This window comes from Vombatus ursinus, unplaced genomic scaffold (genome assembly GCF_900497805.2).
Source record: "Vombatus ursinus unplaced genomic scaffold, bare-nosed wombat genome assembly UNPS02006779.1, whole genome shotgun sequence".
Lineage (NCBI taxonomy): Eukaryota > Metazoa > Chordata > Mammalia > Diprotodontia > Vombatidae > Vombatus > Vombatus ursinus.
Window position 1 is genome coordinate 21,809,671 of NW_020946557.1, and position 20,228 is coordinate 21,829,898.

Below are 20,228 nucleotides of genomic sequence, written 5' to 3' on the forward strand. Positions count from 1 at the left end.
CTGCTGCTTTAGAATTTGTTTAGAACCATTTTTTGTGGGTATTTGGAGGGGTTTGTGGGAGAGCTCTAGCAAGTCACTGCTTTCCCTCTGCCATCTTGGCTCCACCCCCCATGACATTATTCTCTTCTTCTTCTGTCTACTCCTCAGTCTCCTTTGCTGAATCTTCATCTTGCAAAAGTCATGGCCTGCTAATCTTGAGTGACCCACAGGTCTCTCTCCTGGGCCTTCTTTTCTTCTCCCTCTCTACCATTTCCTTTGGTGACCTCATCAACTCCCAGGAATCCAATAATCATCTCTATGAAGATGATTCCCAAAGAGTCTCTCTCATAAGCTACAGTCACCAACTGTCTTTTAAGCATCTCAAATTGGATGTTCCATAGGCATCTCTAACTCAATCTGTCCAAAACAGAACTTGTCATTCTTCCCCACCCCCCAAACCCTACTATCTTCTAAACTTTTATATTACTAAAAGTACCACCATTCTCTCAGTTTCCTAGGCTTTCAATTTCAGTGTTATTCTCCACTGTTGATTCAATCTCACTGCACATATCCAATCTGTTATCAAATATTAGTGCAGATGCTCATTTGTTGAGGCAATAGAAGTGTTGCTTCCCAATTATAGAGAGAAAAGAAAGGCACTGTTAATTTTCTGTTCCCTGATTCATATTTTTATTTTCAATACAAAGCAGGTGATTGGTCCTTAACTGCCAGTGACCAATAGCAAACAAACTTTCCTCCTCCCCTGCATAGGGAATGGAATTTCCACTCCAGTACTATTACCAGCTCTGTCTCACCTTGCACAGGGGCACCCACATTAAAAGTTCAGTAGTCACAATTGTGGCACATATCTAAGTGGAGTCTGAAGAAACATTATTCCCTCCTACCACTTCCCATTTGCGTATCATGTAATGCCAAAGAGTCACCAAAGAAGACTCTGGGGAAATTGACCTTATTACTTGCAAATGCCTATTTTGCAAATAATAGTGTGGTGATTGTAGCAAGTCTCAAAACGTTCAATGAGATTGTAACTCATACAAGAAAAATAAAATGGATAAAAAATATCATTTGCCTCGATGATGACATGCAGTTACAAGATGACCCCACTGAATTTGTGTATGTGGATAGATGTGCATATCTGTGTGAGCATTGCAGACTGATAGTGAGTTGAGCCCATAATTGAATAGGAAAAAGAGAGGAATTTGGAGCACATTTAGGAAGTTGTACAGTGCCTTTAGTGATCCTGAGCCACTCCTTGACATATTCCATCTTGTCTCCATGTTTTTGAACTGTTTTTCTCCAAGACCAAGAATATTCTCCCTCTTCACTTTTTCCTCTCAGAATTGCTACATCCTCTAAAGGCTCAACTGAAGCACCACCTCCTAAAAGAGGCTTTTTATGATTTCACTCAGTTGATGGTGTTCCCTCATCTTAAAATTTCTTTCTGTTTACTTATTTGTGTCTGTGTTGTTTCCTCCAGTAGAATATTAATTCCTTGAGAATAAAAGCTGTTTCATTTTGGTCATATACCTCCAAAACTTAGGATAGTACCTGGTACATAGTAAGTGATTAATAAATGCCTATGGAATTTAATCTTTAACACCATTGTTTCCTGGCAATTCTGCAGAGTTGATAATCTTTAAATACCCTGACTGTGACAAATGAAGGTTAAAGTTGACCAGAAGGGCAATGGTGAGACATACAGTAGGTATGGTTATGTTGAAGTATATTGCAGTGATTCCCTCGAGAGATATTAATGAGGAACTAGATAGTAGGCCTGTTAAGTGGCAAGAGTAAGGAATAACAAACAAATGGACAGCCTGTGTGCTACAGTGGTAACCAAAAAGCGTAAAAAAGACCTAAAGGAAGACTTTCAAATACATTGAGTGGATCTATGTGATACCGTGGACAAGAATCTCACTGAATGAGTCATTCAGTCAACAATCATTTCCTACCATGTGCCAGGCACTATACTAGGGGAAATGCAGGGGTAGATTGCAATTTGTATCCACAGAGTGAATAACTACGTTGATGAAATCACAAGTCCTTTGAAGTATTGAAGAAGCATTTTCAAAAGCACACTGAAATGCATAAAAGATGAGCAATGTAGACATAAATATTTTATATTATCCCATAAGTTTACCAAGGGGTTTTTCTGAGATCTCAGTTCATGTAATTCAAACCACCAACTTGTTTCTTTCTCACTGTTTACTACTTAGGAGTCTTCTATATCTTATTTTCTATTTAGCACTTTATTTTTCCTTTTTACATGTGATATTTCTGAACATGGTATTCATAAAGACTTTTAGGTTTGTATCACAGATATTAATCCAACATTCCTAAGTCCAAGGAGATGGATGAAGATCATCAAAGCTTTTTATTTTATCATAGGTTAGTAGTCATCATTCATACATATATCAGGAGCAGAGCATTAAAGACTGGGAGGAATTATAAAAAAAGTTCAGCTCATGTCCTTCCATACATTAAACTGTAATTGGGTAGAGGGGAAAAAATGAATAAATATATTTAAACACAAATAATAGAAACAAATAGTATAAAATATAGTTGTTTTACATTATATATCTGTCATATTTTGATACCTATAAGACTAAATGATTTCATCTATGTAGGTATTCCCTTCACCAATGAAGATTTCAACCCCTCTTCATAGTAGACCATTTTCATTAATTTCTGTGGCTGGAAAAATGAATAAACTGGTGGACAATTCTCTGATGATCAGTCTTCCCCCACTTAGCTAGCCTGGTGCTTAGATCACAGAGTAAACTCGTACTCAAAAGCTTTCCAGCTTTGTAGGACCTGCCAGGGATTATATTCTACTAGACTAACTTTGAGGAATCCCAGATCACTCTCATACCTTGGTGACACAATAGAGTTACACTTCATTAAAGGCTAGCTTCCTACTATACTTTTTTAAAAGTTCATATGAATGGATTGGCCTAGTCAATATAATAAAAATTACAACACTATTTAAATTAATTTACTTAATCCAGTGCTTGACCAAACAACCAAAGTATTGCTTTAAAGAGCTAGAAAAAATAATAATTAATTCATTTGGAGGACTGGAAGGTCAAGAATCTCAAGGGAAATAATGGAGGAAAAAGGTGGAAATGAAGGGAGCCTACCAGTACCAGATACCAAATTATACTACTAACCAATAATCATAAAATGTGATTTGGTACTGGTTACCAAATAGAGATGGTGACCAGGAGAATAATTTAGTGGCACAGAATACAGAAGGAAACAAACACAGTAGCCTAATATTCAATAACCCCTAAAAGCCCAGCTATTCACTATTCGACAAAAACTGCTGAAAAAATTGGGAAGCAATCCGGTAGGAACTATATATAAACCAATGCTCACACTATATGCCAAAATTTGCTCTAAATGCATACACGACTTAGACATAAAGCATGACATCATAAACAAATTAGAGAAGCGAGGAAGAAATTACATTTCATATCATGGTGGAAGAGTTCATGGCCAAACAACGTATAGAGATGATCACGAAAGGTAAAATGGATATTTTTGATAACATAAAATCTAAAAGGTTTTTGCACAAAGAAAACAGATGCAGCTAAAATTAGAAGGGAAACAAATAGCTGGGGGAAATATTTGTACCCAGTTTCTCTGATAAAGGTCTCATTTCCAAGATATAAATCTTAAGGTAGTGATAAAATTTTATATGAATATGAGGCATTTCCTAATTGATAAATGGTCAAAGGATACAAATAGTCAGCTTTCAGAGAAAGAAACCCAAGCTATCAATAACCATATGAAAAAATGCTCCAAATCACTAATAATTAGAGAAATATAAATGAAGGCAATATAAGGCTCTGCCTCCTCATCCCCATCAAATTGGCAAAGTTGACAAAAAAGAACAGAAAAGGCTGCAGGAAAATGAGCATATTAATGTACTGTTGATAGAGCTCTGAATTGCTGGAAAGCAAGTCAGAACTATGACCCAAAAGATAACTAAACTGTGCCAATACCACTATTGGTCCTATATCCTGAGGATATCAATGAAAGAGGAAAAGAAGCTTTATGTACAAGAATATTTATAGAAGCTCTTTTTGTGGTGAAAAAGAAGTGGAAACTCAGGGAATACCTATAAGTTAGAGTTTGGCTGAACAAATTATGGTATATGAATGTAATGAAATTCTAATGTACTATAAGTTATAATAAAGGGGATGATTTCAGAGAAACCTGGGAAAACTTGTATGAATTGATGCTATAGAGTAAGCACAACCGAGAGAACAATTTATACAATAACAACAAAATTCTGATCAACACAATGACCATGATTCCAAAGGACCTACGATGAAAACATCCTACTTACTTCTTGAGAGGTGATACACTTGGTTTATAGATGAAGACATATTTTTTTGGACGTGGCCAATGCAAGAATTCAGGTAGGTTTCACATGGCTGCGGTGTTGGGCCTAGAGTCAGGAAGACTCATTTTCCTGAGTTCAAATTCAGCCTCAGACATTTACTAGCTGTATGATCCTGGGCAAGTCACTTAACCCTGTTTGCCTTAGTTTCTTCATCTGTAAAATGAGCTGGAGAAGGAAATGACAAACCACTCCAGTATCTTTGCCAAGAAAAACCCAAATGGAGTCATGAAGAGTCAGAAATGACTGAAAAACAACTGAACAACAACAAAATGCAGAACTTGGTTTTGCTTCACTATGTATATTTGTGATAAGGGCTTTGTTTTTGTTTTGCAATGGGAGGAAGTGAGAGGAAAAAAATAAATTTTTGTTCATCAAGTAAAATTTTTTAAAGTTTATATGAAAATTTAAAAAGTGAATTTAAGTGAAATTAATACCTGAATAAACTGCCCTTTCCAAACCCTAATAAACCTATGTGAGGGATACAATAGGGATATCTTTCTCCCTTATGATTCTCAATTTAATCATCTTCCTGGTGATTAAAGAGGCAGTGCTGCATACTGCCTGGAGAGCTGCACTAAGAGTCAAAAACACCTGAGTTCAAACCCTGCCTCCTATGCAAGGTCTCTGTGACCTTGAGCAAATCATTTAACTTCTCAGAGACCCAAGCATCTAAGACCATAAATTTTAGAGAATGTGCCAATCTGCTTCTCATCCATAGTTCTTTACACTAATGAAATTATTAGTCTGCTCCAAAAATATATATCAACTGTCTTTACCCAAAAATAAAGCTTTCCCAATTAAATATGTGTGTGTGTGTGTGTGTGTGTGTGTGTGTGTGTGTATGTTAGTTTAAGCATAGGCTATTATTTGAGTTTTCTAATGTGAATTTTTGAAATTGTATATAGAAATAGTACCAGCTGAATTTCTTTAGTGCTTTAAGGTTTGGGAAACATTTTTAAGCATAATCTCATTGGATCCAAACAATCCTACCGAGGGGATAGGTGCTATTCTTATCCACTCGTTTTTAGAACTCCTGCCCTGGGGTCTCTGGGGATAGATGGGTGAATGAATAAATGAGTACTCACCTAGCTCACTATGTTTAACCAGCCCCATCCCAGAACTCTCCATCCCATCTAGCAGGCCACCCTGGCCATTTTGCACCTGGCTCTACCACTTCCTGCCCTTCCCCTTCTTCCCACCAGGAACAGCTCTCAAGGACTGGACCTCCAGAAATTATGCCCTAGTCTCAGAGGTATTTACAGCTAGGTTCTGATGGTGGGAATTCAGTGAAATGATTGCATTATTTGAATTTGTACTGATTATTTCCATTGGGCTAGAACCAATTACCATATTTTACATAATTACAACTTCTTTTTTAATTAATTTTCAGCATTCATTTATAATATTTTTGAGTTCCATATTATCACCCTTCCTCTATCCCCTCCTCTACCCATTGAGAAGGCAAGCAATATGATATCAAATATACATGTGAAGTCATGCAAAACATATTTCCATATTAGTCATGTTGTAAAAAAAAAATTAATAAAGCAAAAAAAATAAAGGGAAAAAAGTATGCTCCAATCTGCATTCAGAGCTCATCATTTCTCTCTCTCTGCAGGTACACAGAATTTTTCATCATAGGTCCTTTGGAACTGTCTTGAATCATTGTCTTAATCAGAGTAGCTGTATTTCACAATCATAGGTTTCCAGAGTAGGCGATATAGCCCCTTGGGGGCCCCTGAATGATCCAGGGGGGTGATAGTAGCATCAGGTGCAATTGGGAGTCATTGAATAAATATAAGGGGATAGTGGAAGCATAAGGGAAAAAGAGAAGAGAAGAAAATTTTGAAAAACTATTTGTACATATTCCATCTGTTGTGAAACTGAGTTAAAGTCATATTGATTACATTATTTTCCAAATAAATACACAAAATGCAAGTTATAACTGATCAGTGATCAAATCTGCCAACAGGTCTTAACAAGTAAGTGTTGGCAGGCGAGCATGTCATACATTGTTGAAAAGTCCAGCATGTATCAGCAGGAATATGTGCATGTAATAACTTGTTTATAATATGATACTATATGGTTACATGATGCAATATTGCATCATCAAAATTTCAATGCAGGAAAAAACCCCACAAATATACAATAAATTATTAAATTTAAGATGAATCTTTTTTAATTTATATATTTTTGAAATGATACAAATTTCAAAAAAACTGTTAAAGAGTTAAATAAAGTAGATTTCCAGGGGTACGCTGAGTGATTTTTTTTTTTTTTTGGAAAGGGGGCAGTGGGTCAAATAAGTTTGGGAACCTTTGCAGTAGATCTTTGTTATAATATTGTTGTTACTGTGTACAATGTTCTCCTGGTGGTTTACTTCACTTTGCATCAGTTCATATAAGTCTTTCCCGGTTTTTCTGATACCATTCCTTTTGTCATTTCTTATAGCACAATAGCATTCTATCATACTCATATATCACAACATATTCAGCTGTTCCCCAGTTGATAAACACCCCTCCAAATTCCAATTCTTTGCCACCATAAAAAGAGTCGCTATAAAGATTTTTGAATATGTAGATCCTTTTCCCTTTTCTTTCATCTCTTTTGGATACAGATCTAGCAATGACATGCTAGAGCAAAGGTTTTGCACAATTTTATAGCCCTTTGGGCACAGTTCCAGATTGTTCTCCAAAATGCTTGGACTAGTTCACAACTCCAACATCAGTGTGTCAGTGTCCCTATTTTTCCATCTCCCTTTCAGCATTTGTCATTTCCCTTTTCTGTCATGTTAGCCAATCTGATGGGTGTGAGGTGGTACCTCAGAACTGTTTTCATTTGTCTTTATGTAATCATCAGTGATTTCAGCATTTTTTCATATCACTATTGATAGCTTTGATTTTCTTCTAAATATTGTTCATACATGATTACAACTTCTAATAGAGAAAATTGAAATACATGCATACCCCTTCAAGGGATTCATTACTCTGCTCCCACCAACTGGCTGTAATCCACTCAACTTTGGACCTCCCTCTACTGCCTTCTATCCCTTGCTTTGGGGACAGTAAGCAAATCAACATCAACATGGCTTCTGGAAAGGCCATGTAAATATATTGTCCTATATATCAATTCACTATCTCTTTTACTCCCTATACCAAAATCCCCTTTCCTGGTCACCAGTCATCTATGTGTATTGTGTCATTTTGGTATTTGCATCCCCAATGCTTATTAAACCCATATGGGGGCTTAATAATTTTTTTCTTTCATTTTACAGATGAAGAAATTGAGACTCAAGAGAAGTTAAGTGATTTACTGAGGGTCATATTTCAAGCAAATATTTCAAGCAAGATTTATAGCTAGTGTTCCTATCTCCAAGTCATAAGGACTGAAGCATTCTGTCCATGCTACAGTATATATCTAACAGGACAATCTGTAATTTAAATTATTGGCCACAAATAATGCCTTAAAAACTCTTCACAAGAAAGGAACTGCTTTATATCATAAAGGAACAAATTCTATAGTAAACTCAGGGTTTGAATCTTTTACTTTTCTTTTCAATATTTCATTAATTAGTCACATGATAGATTATCTTTTCTCAAAGAGACAGTAGAAATCTTCTTTTAGTCCTGAGGTAAAATTGGTTATTTAGATGTACATCTGAGGGGCAGCTAGATGGTACAGTGGATAGAGCACAGCCCTGGAGTCAGGAGGGCTTGAGTTCAAATTCAGCCTTAGACACTTCTTAGCTGTGCGACCTTGGGCAAATCACTTAACCCCAATTGCCTCACCCTCCCCCCCCCAAAAAAAATAGATGTACATCTGAATCAAATTTGTGAACTTAAGGCATTCAATGGTTAGTTTGAACCTTTTTTCAAACAAATGGTTTTGCAGCTCCTACTTCTCCTGTTTTCATTTGTGGCTACTCAGCTTCATGCTGTTTATAGTCAATGTCACTGGAGGAACTGTGAAAATGGAAGATAATAAAAGTGAGGGAAATTAGTTAATATATGTTTAAGATACCTGGAAAACTGGTATTTGCAGTTTTATATTGTGTCAGCTAAACTATACTACTCAATGTTTGGGAAAGTACATAAAAGTAGCAAGAAACCTTCATTGTAAAATCTCTTTGCAAGGCGATTTGTAAAAATATTGACTTAGCTCTAATGGAGAATGTCAGTTTCTTCAGCTAAATGTGTGCTAAATATTGCTTTTCTCTTTATCTGATTTTGTTTTCTGAGTCTAAATACATTTTAATCGATGATTTTACTGACAATACTTTGGGGGCCTGTTTAATAATCAGATTCCCTTGAGGGCCTTTCCTAACCTATGAGAATGACCCATTCAAGTAATACAATTTTACAGAAAACAGCAAAACGCAAAGGGAGCTATGCCAGCAGGGCTGAGGCATACTTCTCTACATTTGGTCTGAAGTACTGACTCTCACTGAGTTTGTTCTCTGTAGGAAACCATCAAAATGAGTCAGACAGAGTCCAGACTATAAGAGAAAGGTCTGACATTATTGTTGGCTGTCTACAGAGGTTAAAAGGCCATGTTTACATATGCTGTATATATATTATGATAAGAGCATGTGCATGCACAGGCTCCAATAAATTAATGAAAACATGGTTATCATCATCCTCACCCTGTTTCATTGTTTTTAAATCAATGACACATAAGACTATTCAGGGGTGGGGAACCTGCGGTCTCAAGGCCAAATGTGGCCCTCTGGTCCTTAGTTGTTGCCCTTTGTCTGAATCCAAACTTCACAGAACAAATCCCCTTCATAAAAGGATTTGTTCTATAAAACTTGGACTCAGTCAAAAAGCCACACGCAAAGACCTCAAAGCCTCAAAGGCCTCAAGGCCGCAGGTTCCCGACCCCTGTCGCTATATGATAGTACCATACATAACAATATCAGCTGCAGAAATGTTCATGTGTATCTCTTTTTTTTTCTGGTTTCAGAAAATGATGATAATCTAAGAGGCCTGAAAAACAGATTGGAAAATGCTAATGAAAAGAATGGTGACCTCCTAAAAGTTTTGAATGACACACTGGGAAAGTTATCAGTCATTCCAACTGGTAAGCAGAAGCAATGATTGAGAACTACATTGAGCTTGGTCATTTCAATCTGTACCTTGGCAATTTTAATATTTTTCCCTAAAATAATATTCTTAATGGTTGGTAGTACCTACTTAATATTTTCTAATTATTAATTTCTTCTCTTTGCTTATAAGGAAGATATACTACAACCTATATAGTATTTTCAGTTTAATTTTTGTTACTTTTTCCCCAAACCAAACATCTGTAGGCCTATATTTCAGAGGAAAGAATAGCCATATTTATGTTATATTATTTTGCGAACTGCAAGGTTTGAATTAATGGGAAGGAAAGAAGTCATAATCAATCAGTAAAGCTTTAGCCCTGGTTTTATTGGAGCTTCAAGATGATGGTAACCAATTCAGGAGTCTAATACATTCCACAGACATACCCAGGGAAAGCCCAATATTTGAAATGTTTTGACCTTCAAAAAGGCCTTGATGATATAGTATTATATAGCGAATATACAGCTTAATAGTAGTTCTATAAAATATATTTCTGTATTTTTCCCATGCTATGTACACTCAATATAAAGCTGTTGAATTGAAGTGACCAGAAATCAGTGTTCTCTATGTTGTGATCAAGGAGATGCATATGCATGTGTGTATATATATATACACATGCATAAAACAAAAATATTGATACCCTTATTATACATATAAATGGTTATATTTCTGTTTTGCTTGTTTACTATTATTTTTCCCTACCAAAAAGAGGTGGTGTGTTTTTTCTTTTAGAAATTAAAATTGTAAATAGTTTTCCAAAAGTCCTTATTACGTGTACCATAGAAAATAAAGGGGTACTCCCTGAATGTCCAGTGTTTTAGTAGCTAAAAATGAATATATTACAAATATACACATAGACATTACACACATACTATTATTATTATTATTATATATACACATGCTAGTATTCCAGTGGTTCTGTTTCACCTATAAATATAAAGAAAAAGAGAATCATTACATAAGAGAAGCATTAAGGTATATATAATTACAAACAGTCATTTGAACTTTATATAACCCATATAAGAAAACATATGTAATCTATATGCAGTCTGTGTGATAAAGTATATACGTATAATTTATATTCAGAATATACATATATGCTTTATATGTACTCCAAGTATACATATATAATATGCTATGAGGAGTATATGCATATTATGTGCATACATACATATCTACATATATGTGTATATTTAAAAGTGTCCATGTCCTAAAATTAAAGCCATATATTTATTTTGATGTTGGGAATTAGAATTAAATCTGAATCCTCATTTTGGTGAATCTATGCAGTTAATGAAGATTAATTTTTCTATTTAATATGTTGAACAGCAAATCACAGTTTTCCAAAAGTCCATGTCACCTGCTTAGCAGTAAATGAAAGAAGACTTACAAGAATTCATAATGCTTTAATACTTGAAAAGTAATAATGTCTATGTATATACTTTAAAATGTCTCCATGTCCTAAAATTGAAGCTAAGGTGTCCAGCCATTCATTTTTTGTCTCTGGGAATTAGGATTAGATCTGAAGCCTCACTTTGATGAATAATTTTTCTTTTTAATATGTTGAGCAGCAAATCACCATAGTCCCTTGTGTAGTGAGCATTGAGAATAATCACTTTGCTATTCTGACTTAATCAGGTATTCATAGTAGAGGTTACCAAGAAAATTTAATTTGACTTAAAAAAAAAATCTTCATTTTCTATGACTGAGACTTAAAGTTCAGTCTGTTTTGTTTGGAAAGAAACGGTCTTGAGGTCAACCAACCAAGGATCCAACTTTGACAGTCACAAATGAAACCATGATAACCTGACCCTTTGTTTTGATTCTCCTACTCTCTGCTGCTGACAGATACAGCTGCAAAATTGCAAGCTGTTAAGGACAAAGCAAGACAAGCCAATGATACAGCAAAAGATGTCCTGGCACAGATTAAAGATCTCAACCAGAACCTTGCAGGCCTGAGGAACAATTACAATAAACTGGCAGATGATGTAGCCAAGACAAATGCTGTGGTGAAAGACCCTGCCAAGAACAGTAAGCTCTTATATTTATTTTTATTATGACTTTTGCTCCTTTACCCTAAAATTATATCATAGAATCAGAATGCTACAGCTAAAGAGGAACTTTAGCCCAATTTCATAATTTCATTCTAGTATACCAATGGATCAGTGCCCTCATCAGTACAATTATTTTCTTCATTGATGCACGTCCCATCCCAAGACACTCTTACTCATGTCCTCATTAATTCAGCACAGGGAACCCACCTAATGTCCAAGGTATTTTCCTTGAGTTCTCTTGACATTTCAAGGCTACCAGTGGGGCTCATAATTTCATAAAACAATCTTTGATTTTACAGCTGAAGAACCTGAGACCTAGAAAGTATAAGTGACTTAATCCAGGTGACAGAATGGGTTGGTGACATAGTTAGAACTAGAACCTAGGATTTTGGATAGCCAGTCCAGTATCCTTCCCAACATGTCACATGGCAGTTAGATAATGATTCTGAAACCTCCCATGGTGGTTTGACACTTGACATAAATCCTTTCTGGTCTTCACTGTAAAGGAATACATAGATGTAATCTCAACAAAGTTGTAAAATGCTCAGAAAATAGATGAAGTCTCATAAGATTCTGGAGCTATTAAATCTGAACTTCAGGGGAGGCCCAAGAGTAAAAACAAACCATTTTCATTGGGGGCTAACTTTTGATGATGATATTCCAAGGGCTTTTGCTAATCCTAAAGACCCATATGTTGATTTTGACCGCATCCATATTAGTTCTCAAATCTTACAAACACCTCTCCAGGAAGGAATTTGGGGACGCTCACTTCACTCCCCTTCTAACCAGCAGCTCTCAAGATCTTTTAGAATAAAACTAGTAGGGCATTAGGTTCATTGAATTTCTCTCCAAAAAAAAACAGATAGAGCATCTCTTATGAATACTCCTCAAGAGAGGATGTTATTTCATAAGTATTTGCAAAGACATGAACTTTCAGAGAAATTTCTCACTCAATACAGTCATGCAAATTTCAAAAACAGCTTAATAATCATAAAGATAGAGACATACAACATTCACATGCATAGCTTCCTTCTGCAGGCTGAAAAATCAATAAGACCAAGGCACACTGAACTACTTTACATAGTATTTCCTAAAAAGTTGGATAAAACTCCAAATTTTTGTAAAGCCAATATTATTTTCCCTTTGTCATGATTTAAAAATGATTTGTGTTAACTTTGAATGACTTTATAAATGACGACAGCTCTTAATACATTCTGTGTCTGTTGTATTTATTTTTTTTGCTATCAGCTTCTTTATTGAGTGCAGTGATTCTTGTTCTCTAAATATAAGATGCAAAAGGAAAGCTTTCTATTCAATGAAACATGGCAATGAACACTTATAACATGAAGAATAACTCCAAAGATAGTATGATTTTATCAGGTTTTTTTAAAAATGTATATATTGGTTTGTCATAAAATGGGGATCATTTGTAATTTATAGCCTCTTATGAAAGGCTCAGAGAATTTCTTGGGTATGTAATTATATTATCTAGTCTTTAAAGTGTTTTTCTCATAATCTGTCTTATTTTCTCCCTTTTTGCCTTTCCACATCGAAATCTACAGAAATCAGTAAGTATCATTTAACTTACAAGTAAGCAATTACTTATAAATGTTTCTCTGCCCCTGCACCCTCCCAGTGCTTCTCCTTTACATCTGCTATTTTGGTGCTGCTCTAGGAAAAATAAATCTTATTTTTTCAGTATTACCATATTACTACTCACCATGATGAGCAGAATTTTCTCTTACAGAAAAGCCAGTAGCAATGTATGGATTTATTTCATTTGACTTCATTCATTCTTGACACTGGTAGGATAATATCATGAGCTGTGTACCTGCAGCAAAACTTGAATTGCATATATGAGTGCCATGCTTCAGTACCACCTAAATATTTTAGTACCGAGGAATATAGAACATTTGTAAATTGAGCTAGGATTTCAGATTACTTTCTTGCAACAAAGTTAACACTAATCAGAGGTTTTATTGTTGCTGTGTACCCCAAAGCATGGTCTAAGCAATTCCATGAACCTTTTTTTTTTTTATAATCCCTTTGGATAAACATAAAAAAGTCTGACTGGCTTATTGAAGAGTAAGAGCTTAGATCTAAGGACTTCACCAAGTCTCAAATGGCCCTTACTGTGACTCTCTCCCTCCTGACCTCTAAATATATTGTTAGCATTCTGTCAGTTTTTTTTTCCTGGCACCAAATTAATTTGTGAAGCTTTGGTGTGGTATTAGGAAGTTGAAGGAAAAAACAATGAATTGTTGAAAGATTACCAGAAAAGTGAAAACTGTAGTTATGTTGAAGATCTGGAAGGAAGAAAACGATGTTTTTATCTGAGCCAGAGACATGGCAGTTCAAAAAAGAAAAAAAAAATCATGAAGAAAAAGCTTTTTCTATCAACTATGGATTAATCAAGTTGCCAATCTATTGTGATCATTTTTTAAATATTTTAAAAAGTATTCAAATTCTGACATTTATGAACACGAGACTAATTTTGCAAAAGAACAAATGACCTATTTCCAAATAAGAGGTTAAAAAGATAATCAAAGATTCACTTTCATCCACTTCTGAAGATGAGCCACCAGTGGGTCAATGTCAGCCACATGGGACATTTTTCATAGTGTATCCTGGAATTCAATTGTGGGGCTTGAACTGTCTCACTTTCATCAGGTTGTCAATGATAGGGTAGATAAAATAGAGTCTTGTTGAGTGAATAAATTACCTTAAATCAGGTGAAGCTGCCAGCATTGTAGAATAAGAAAAGATAATTATCCCTCTAAAAATGTCTGACTTCCTCTAAGGGAAAAAAAAAATATTACATTCTAGGAGTCTATGGGACAGTATGTCTAGACACTAACTAGTCATTCATTGTTTCTACTCAAGGCACCAGAAGGAAATGAGTTTGAATTGCAGAGTAAGATATTTAAGTGATATGAGAAAATACTTTTTAAGGATTTTTCATCAGCGAAATCCTTTGATAAGAGACATTGCAACAGTTACTTACTTGGACATATGCAACAAGAACAAAAATTAAAAAGGGTTATTATCCATGTTTTACCTGTAGACTGGCTTATGCAGTCATGAATTGAAAAAGAATGGCAGAGTAAGGTGACCTTTTCAAAGAATATTCCATCAGCTTAGTTTCATAGCTAAATTTATGTTCTCTGAAGTCCAGTTCTTTAATTTTAGGAATTAAAACAATAACAATATTGAAAAAATCATCATGCCATTTGTCTCTGATGCAGGCTTAAAATATAATCACCTACCCAAAGTGGGGGTCACATTCTCACCTCAGTTTCTTTGGCCTACTTTTATCCTGACTACATCCTCATTATCATTCCAATGCTTCCTCTATTTAGTAACCATGGCTTTTCTTTACTGCATGGCTGAGGAGAAATTCCTACTCATATAAGCAAGCTGAACTACCAGCATAACTTGTCATGGTTTATCTCTGGTTCTGTGAAGTTGCAGATGCAGATGCCACAGTTAAAAATCTTGAGCAAGAAGCTGATCGTTTGATAGATAAACTCAAGCCAATCAAGGAGCTTCAGGATAACCTGAAAAAAAATATCTCTGAGATAAAGGAACTGATCAACCAAGCCCGGAAACAAGCCAATTCTGTAAGCTACTTTTTCTTTTTTCTCAGTATTGCAAAATTATTGGTAGTAATTGGTCCGTGTTATTCCCAATGGAATGACTTCGTCAGATTACACACTTGCTGTCAGGTCCTTTTCTTCTATGGGCATGTGATTCTAATGAGAAGTCAACAGGCGTGGGATGAAAACAGGAAAACAGTAATTATTACTAGGACATCCAGAAACTCTATTTTATAATATTTACAAGATATATTAAAGGGTAACAAGGGGGACAAAGGCTCTCAATTATCTTTGCATGCTGGCAGGATATAGCTTCTCTAGCTGTTTAGAAAACCAACTGGATTTAAAGAATCATCATTAATTATTAACTTAGCTATCAGAGTGACACAGCATTTTATACATTTCCCTGGAGTGTAGTTCAGAACATAGGCAGCAAAAGCCATGTCAGAGCTTCTATGGAAGCTATTTAAATCAATATTTAAATGTTTTAACTACAATGAATGGATGGATGACATAGCAAAATGAACAAAACATTTGGTCAGTACTTTGCACAGTCAGCATTCAATAAATATTTGTTGAATGAATGAATGAATGAAATCATATAAGGAAGTGGCAGGAAATAATTGAGACTAGGCAATCAATCAAATAACAAACATTTATTAAGCACATTCTACATTCAAGACACTATGCTAAGCTCTGGGCATACAATGACAAAAACAAAATGATCCCTACCTTCAAGGAACTTAGATCCTATCATATGAAACAACATAGAATCATAGAATTTGGGAGTTAGAGGGGATCTCGAAGGCCATCTAGTCCAACTTAAATATGAAAGAATTCCCCAGTATGGCATACCCAACAAGTGGTCATCCAGCCTCTGCTTGAAGACCTCCAAGGAAAAGGAACCCTGCATCATGGAATGGTGGAGCCCACCCATTCCATTTTTGGAAAGCTCTAATTATTTTTTTTAAAAAATTCTTGGGATCAAGCCTAAATTTGTCTCTTTTCCATAAGCTTCTTCCAACTCTCCAACTATTTGATTCCATGTTGATATCTGTGATAGACACATACATAGATAAATATAGAGTGATGGGGGAAGGAAAGGCATTGGTATCTCAGGAAATCAAGGAAGTCCTTGTGTATGAGGTGGCACTTGAGCTGTGCTTAGAAGGGAACAAATATTGTAAGAGGCAGAAATTAGCTCAGAATATATGCCATGTCTGAGCTACACAGCACATGCAAAGTCATGGAGATGGGAAATGGGAGGTCCTATGTGAGGGACCATATGTCATGTAGAGAGGACTTTGAAAGGGCTTTCAGAGTTTCAGGATCACAGGATCCAAAGTTTAAAGCTGGATAGGATCTTAGAGATTATCTAATCCCATCTTCTTATTTTATACATGTAAAAACTAAGACCAAAAAAAGATTAAATGATTTACCCAAGGTCACACAGAAAGTGGCAGAGCAGGGAGTTAAACTCAGGATCTTTGTAACACACTTTTCCCTGATTCATTTAATGTGGTAAGAAATGAGTTATTTTTCAGGTTGCTAATGATATAAATAGGTCCTTTTTAAAATGTCCCAGTATTGAGAGAAAAAAAGTGTTTTTGGCAATAGACTTTATCCTTTTTAAAAAAAGAAAAAGTGCAAATAGGAGTATGAAATTCTGAAATGCTTTGTCCCTTTCCTCAAATATTGTCACATGATTATAAATTGTGAACATCCTTCCTTCCAGTTACTTATGGGGATTATTAGGGTCGTTGCAGAACTTTTTTGGAGGTGTTGCCCAACAGGCTCAAGGCATAGTCACTAAATACCAAAGCAAAACTCTGACTGAATTGGCCTGTGATCCAAATTCACTCCTTACCATCAAGAAGAGAACAAAAAAAATTCATCAGGTTTAGATTGCCCATTTTAAATCTAACACTAACAAATAGATTCTCTCTTAAGTGTGTCCATTGATTTTGAATAGCCTTGGATAATCCAAGTTTAGCAAGAATATCTAGATTTTATAGCAACCCAGAGCAAATTATCTGAGTGTCAGTATGCCTCCTTCCATTTGGCAAGGGTGACAGCCCTAAAAGTGGCCAAAGCAGTGACTGTAAGATGAAAGAATACACAACTGAGGAAAAGGAAAATTGCTAGAAGAAAAAAAAAAGAGGTGTTACAAGGAAACAAAGATTGAGGAAGCAGCAATAAGGACAGAGAAAAAGAAGATTACAAAGGATAGAGCATCAACATTTATCAGCTAATTATGCATGTGAATCAAAGAACAACATGGACAACAAATGCTGCTACAAGGATGTAGACTTTCATTCAAAATCAAACATATTTACTGAGTACTTGCTATGTGCAAGTTATTGCATTAGTCACTGTGGAGGATAAAAAGATGGCTAAGATATGGCTTTAGGATTTTACAGTCCAGTAGAAGAGATAAGAAATATAACTTTAAGTGCCATAAGGAAATTACATAGCACTTGGGGAGTTCAAAGAGCCAGTCAGAGGAATCAGGATGGAGGATATACTCTGTGTATATATGTGTTTATATATATGCGTGCACACATTTATACATATATATGGATATATATGCATGTACATGTATGTATACATGCACATGCATGTATAAATGTATAGGGGTACACATATAGATATTAATATGTAGTCTTATGTTGGATATGTCATATTTTTTTAGGTAAGTAGGTAAATAGATATGTACGTAGAGCATTTATTAGACATTTATTATATTTGTTTAATGTTAGGCATAAAAATACTAAAACAACTTTGAAAAAAGATAGTTTCTACTCTCAAGAATCTTACATTCTAACACGGAAAGATAAAACATAAAAGGGAACTGGAAGTACAGGGTGAGGAAATCTATAGAGTAGACATTAAGACAGAGTGATCTAGAGGTGGTCAAGGCAGCTGGTAGGGAGGTAGAGCAGTCCAGAGAGTAGGTAAAGCTGGGAGCAAAGTGCTGTCTACCCCATTAGAAAGTATCAGGATTATTTCATCACAGTTCCTGGCACATAATAGGCTTTTAATACTTATTGATTGAATGACACTGCACTTAGGCTGACTCTTGAAGTATGGGTAGGAATTCAAAAGTCAGAGATAGAGGATACCATCCCAGGTGGAGAAAAGGGGTTAGAGCAAAGTTATTTGAATATGTAGCTTACTACTACCACCACTATCACCCTCTATTAGATTGTAAATTATTTTAGGGTTCTTCAGCAAGCAGAAAAGTGCCTTCTACATAGTCAGAGCTTAATAAATGCTGAATTGAGTGCAGCTATCAAACTGAATTTTCCCCTTTCACCCATTCTTCAAGGGCCAGACCAAATGCAGTGTCACTTAATAGCTAGGTGATGAGAGGCAGGCCACTTTACCTGTATGGGACTCAGTTTCCTCATCTATAAAATGAGTTAGTTGGACTCTATAGATCCCTTCCAGCTCCAAATTTACAATCCTATGATACTATGCCCAAAACAAAACCCATTATCATCCCCCTACATCCACTCATTTTCTGAACTTCCCTGTTTCCTTCAAGGGTACCACCATCCTTCCAGTCACTCGGGTTTTTATCTTATTGTCATCCTTAACACCTAATTTTCCTCTGCCTCACATATCCAATCAGTTGCCACGTGTTTTCAGTTCTTCCACAACCTCTCTCATCTTTCTCTTTCTTTCTACCCACATGGCTAACACCCTAATTCAGGCCCACACTATCTTTGCCTGGATGATTGCAATAGTCTACTCATTGGTCTCCCTAAATCAAATCTCTCCTTTCTCCAACTCACCATCCACAGAACTCTTAAAGTGACTTTCCTAAAACACAGGTCTTATCATGTCATGCCCCTGCTCAAAAAACTACAATGACTACCTGTTCCCTCTAGGATCAAGTATAAACTCTGGCACTTCAGGCCCTTCACGATCTGACTCCAAGTTACTTTTTTGTCTTATACATTATTCTTTTTCACACACTCTATGATCCAGTCAAATCGACCTTATTGACTTCCTCACACTCAACATCCCATCTTTTGTTTCCATTGTTGTTTTTGTTCAGTTGTTCAGTTGTGTCTAACTCTTTGTGACCACACACACCACACTGTCCATGGGGTTTTCTTGGCAAAGATACTGGAGTGGTTTGCCATTTCCTTCTTCCTTCTCTGTTTCTATACCTTAGCATTAACTGCCCCAAGGTACAGTCCCTCCTCACCTTTGGCACTTAGTATACCTGGTTTCCTTCAATATTCATTTCAAGCAAGACATTCTATATTCTACTTTTCCTAAACAGCCCAGTTTCTAATCTCCCACCCCAACTTATCTCACATTTGTTGTGTATTTATTCTGTTTATATATATATATATATATATGTATGTTGTATACATATATATATAATGTCTATATGGACATTCATATGTATGTGTGTATATATAGTATTTCAAATTTCAGGAAAAAGAGACATGCCAAACATCATTTTTCTTTCAAAAGATCAGAAGTATACATGCAGCTCCAAATATAATTTGTCCTAACTGAAGATGATGTTTTGATGTTTCATTAATCTGCATTAAATGGCCTGACTCTAATATATTTGTTTGACCCCAACAAGTGCTAGAGATGACAAAGGAGCTTAAGATGAATCTTAAAGTAGTGTTCTTTTGGTTTGTTGATTTTCTTATGGAGTATCTGATAATCTTTTAAAATAAATGATCTAGTTACTAAATGGCAAATTACAGTAGAAATCCAATAGATGTACTTATGGCATCTTCAGTAACGTCTAATTGAGTTCATGATGATTGACTGGTAAATAGCACAGTTATGAGAAATGCCTTGTAGATTCCTAATGTTTGAAGTTTTTTTGTTTTAGAAGACTTATCAAAGAATTACAGTAAAATTACCTATAAGTTTCAGAATAGAACTTTCAGAGTAGGAAAGAGAAAGAGAGACACAGAGAAACAGACAGAGAGGCAGAGAGAGAGACACACAGACAGAGAGGCAGAGAGAGAGAGAGAGAAGAGAAAAGAGGCATGAGGAATGGGAAGGGATAAGGAGATGGCATGGAAAA

At 35.6% G+C, this 20,228-nt stretch overlaps 1 protein-coding gene and 1 long non-coding RNA gene across 3 annotated transcripts in view; one reads left to right on the forward strand and one right to left on the reverse strand.

Annotated features, from left to right (window-relative positions):
• Positions 1-20,228, forward strand: part of LAMA2 (laminin subunit alpha 2) — a 793,905-nt gene that overhangs the window by 693,776 nt on the left and 79,901 nt on the right. For both annotated transcript variants that reach the window (XM_027848591.1, XM_027848592.1), the window contains exons 42-45: positions 9,374-9,490; positions 11,362-11,544; positions 13,130-13,135; positions 15,033-15,187. In XM_027848591.1, coding sequence (XP_027704392.1) covers positions 9,374-9,490; positions 11,362-11,544; positions 13,130-13,135; positions 15,033-15,187 — 461 coding nt within the window. The remainder of the gene's footprint in view (positions 1-9,373; positions 9,491-11,361; positions 11,545-13,129; positions 13,136-15,032; positions 15,188-20,228) is intronic.
• Positions 1-20,228, reverse strand: part of LOC114033155 — a 166,101-nt gene that overhangs the window by 105,060 nt on the left and 40,813 nt on the right. The gene's annotated exons all lie outside the window — the stretch shown is intronic.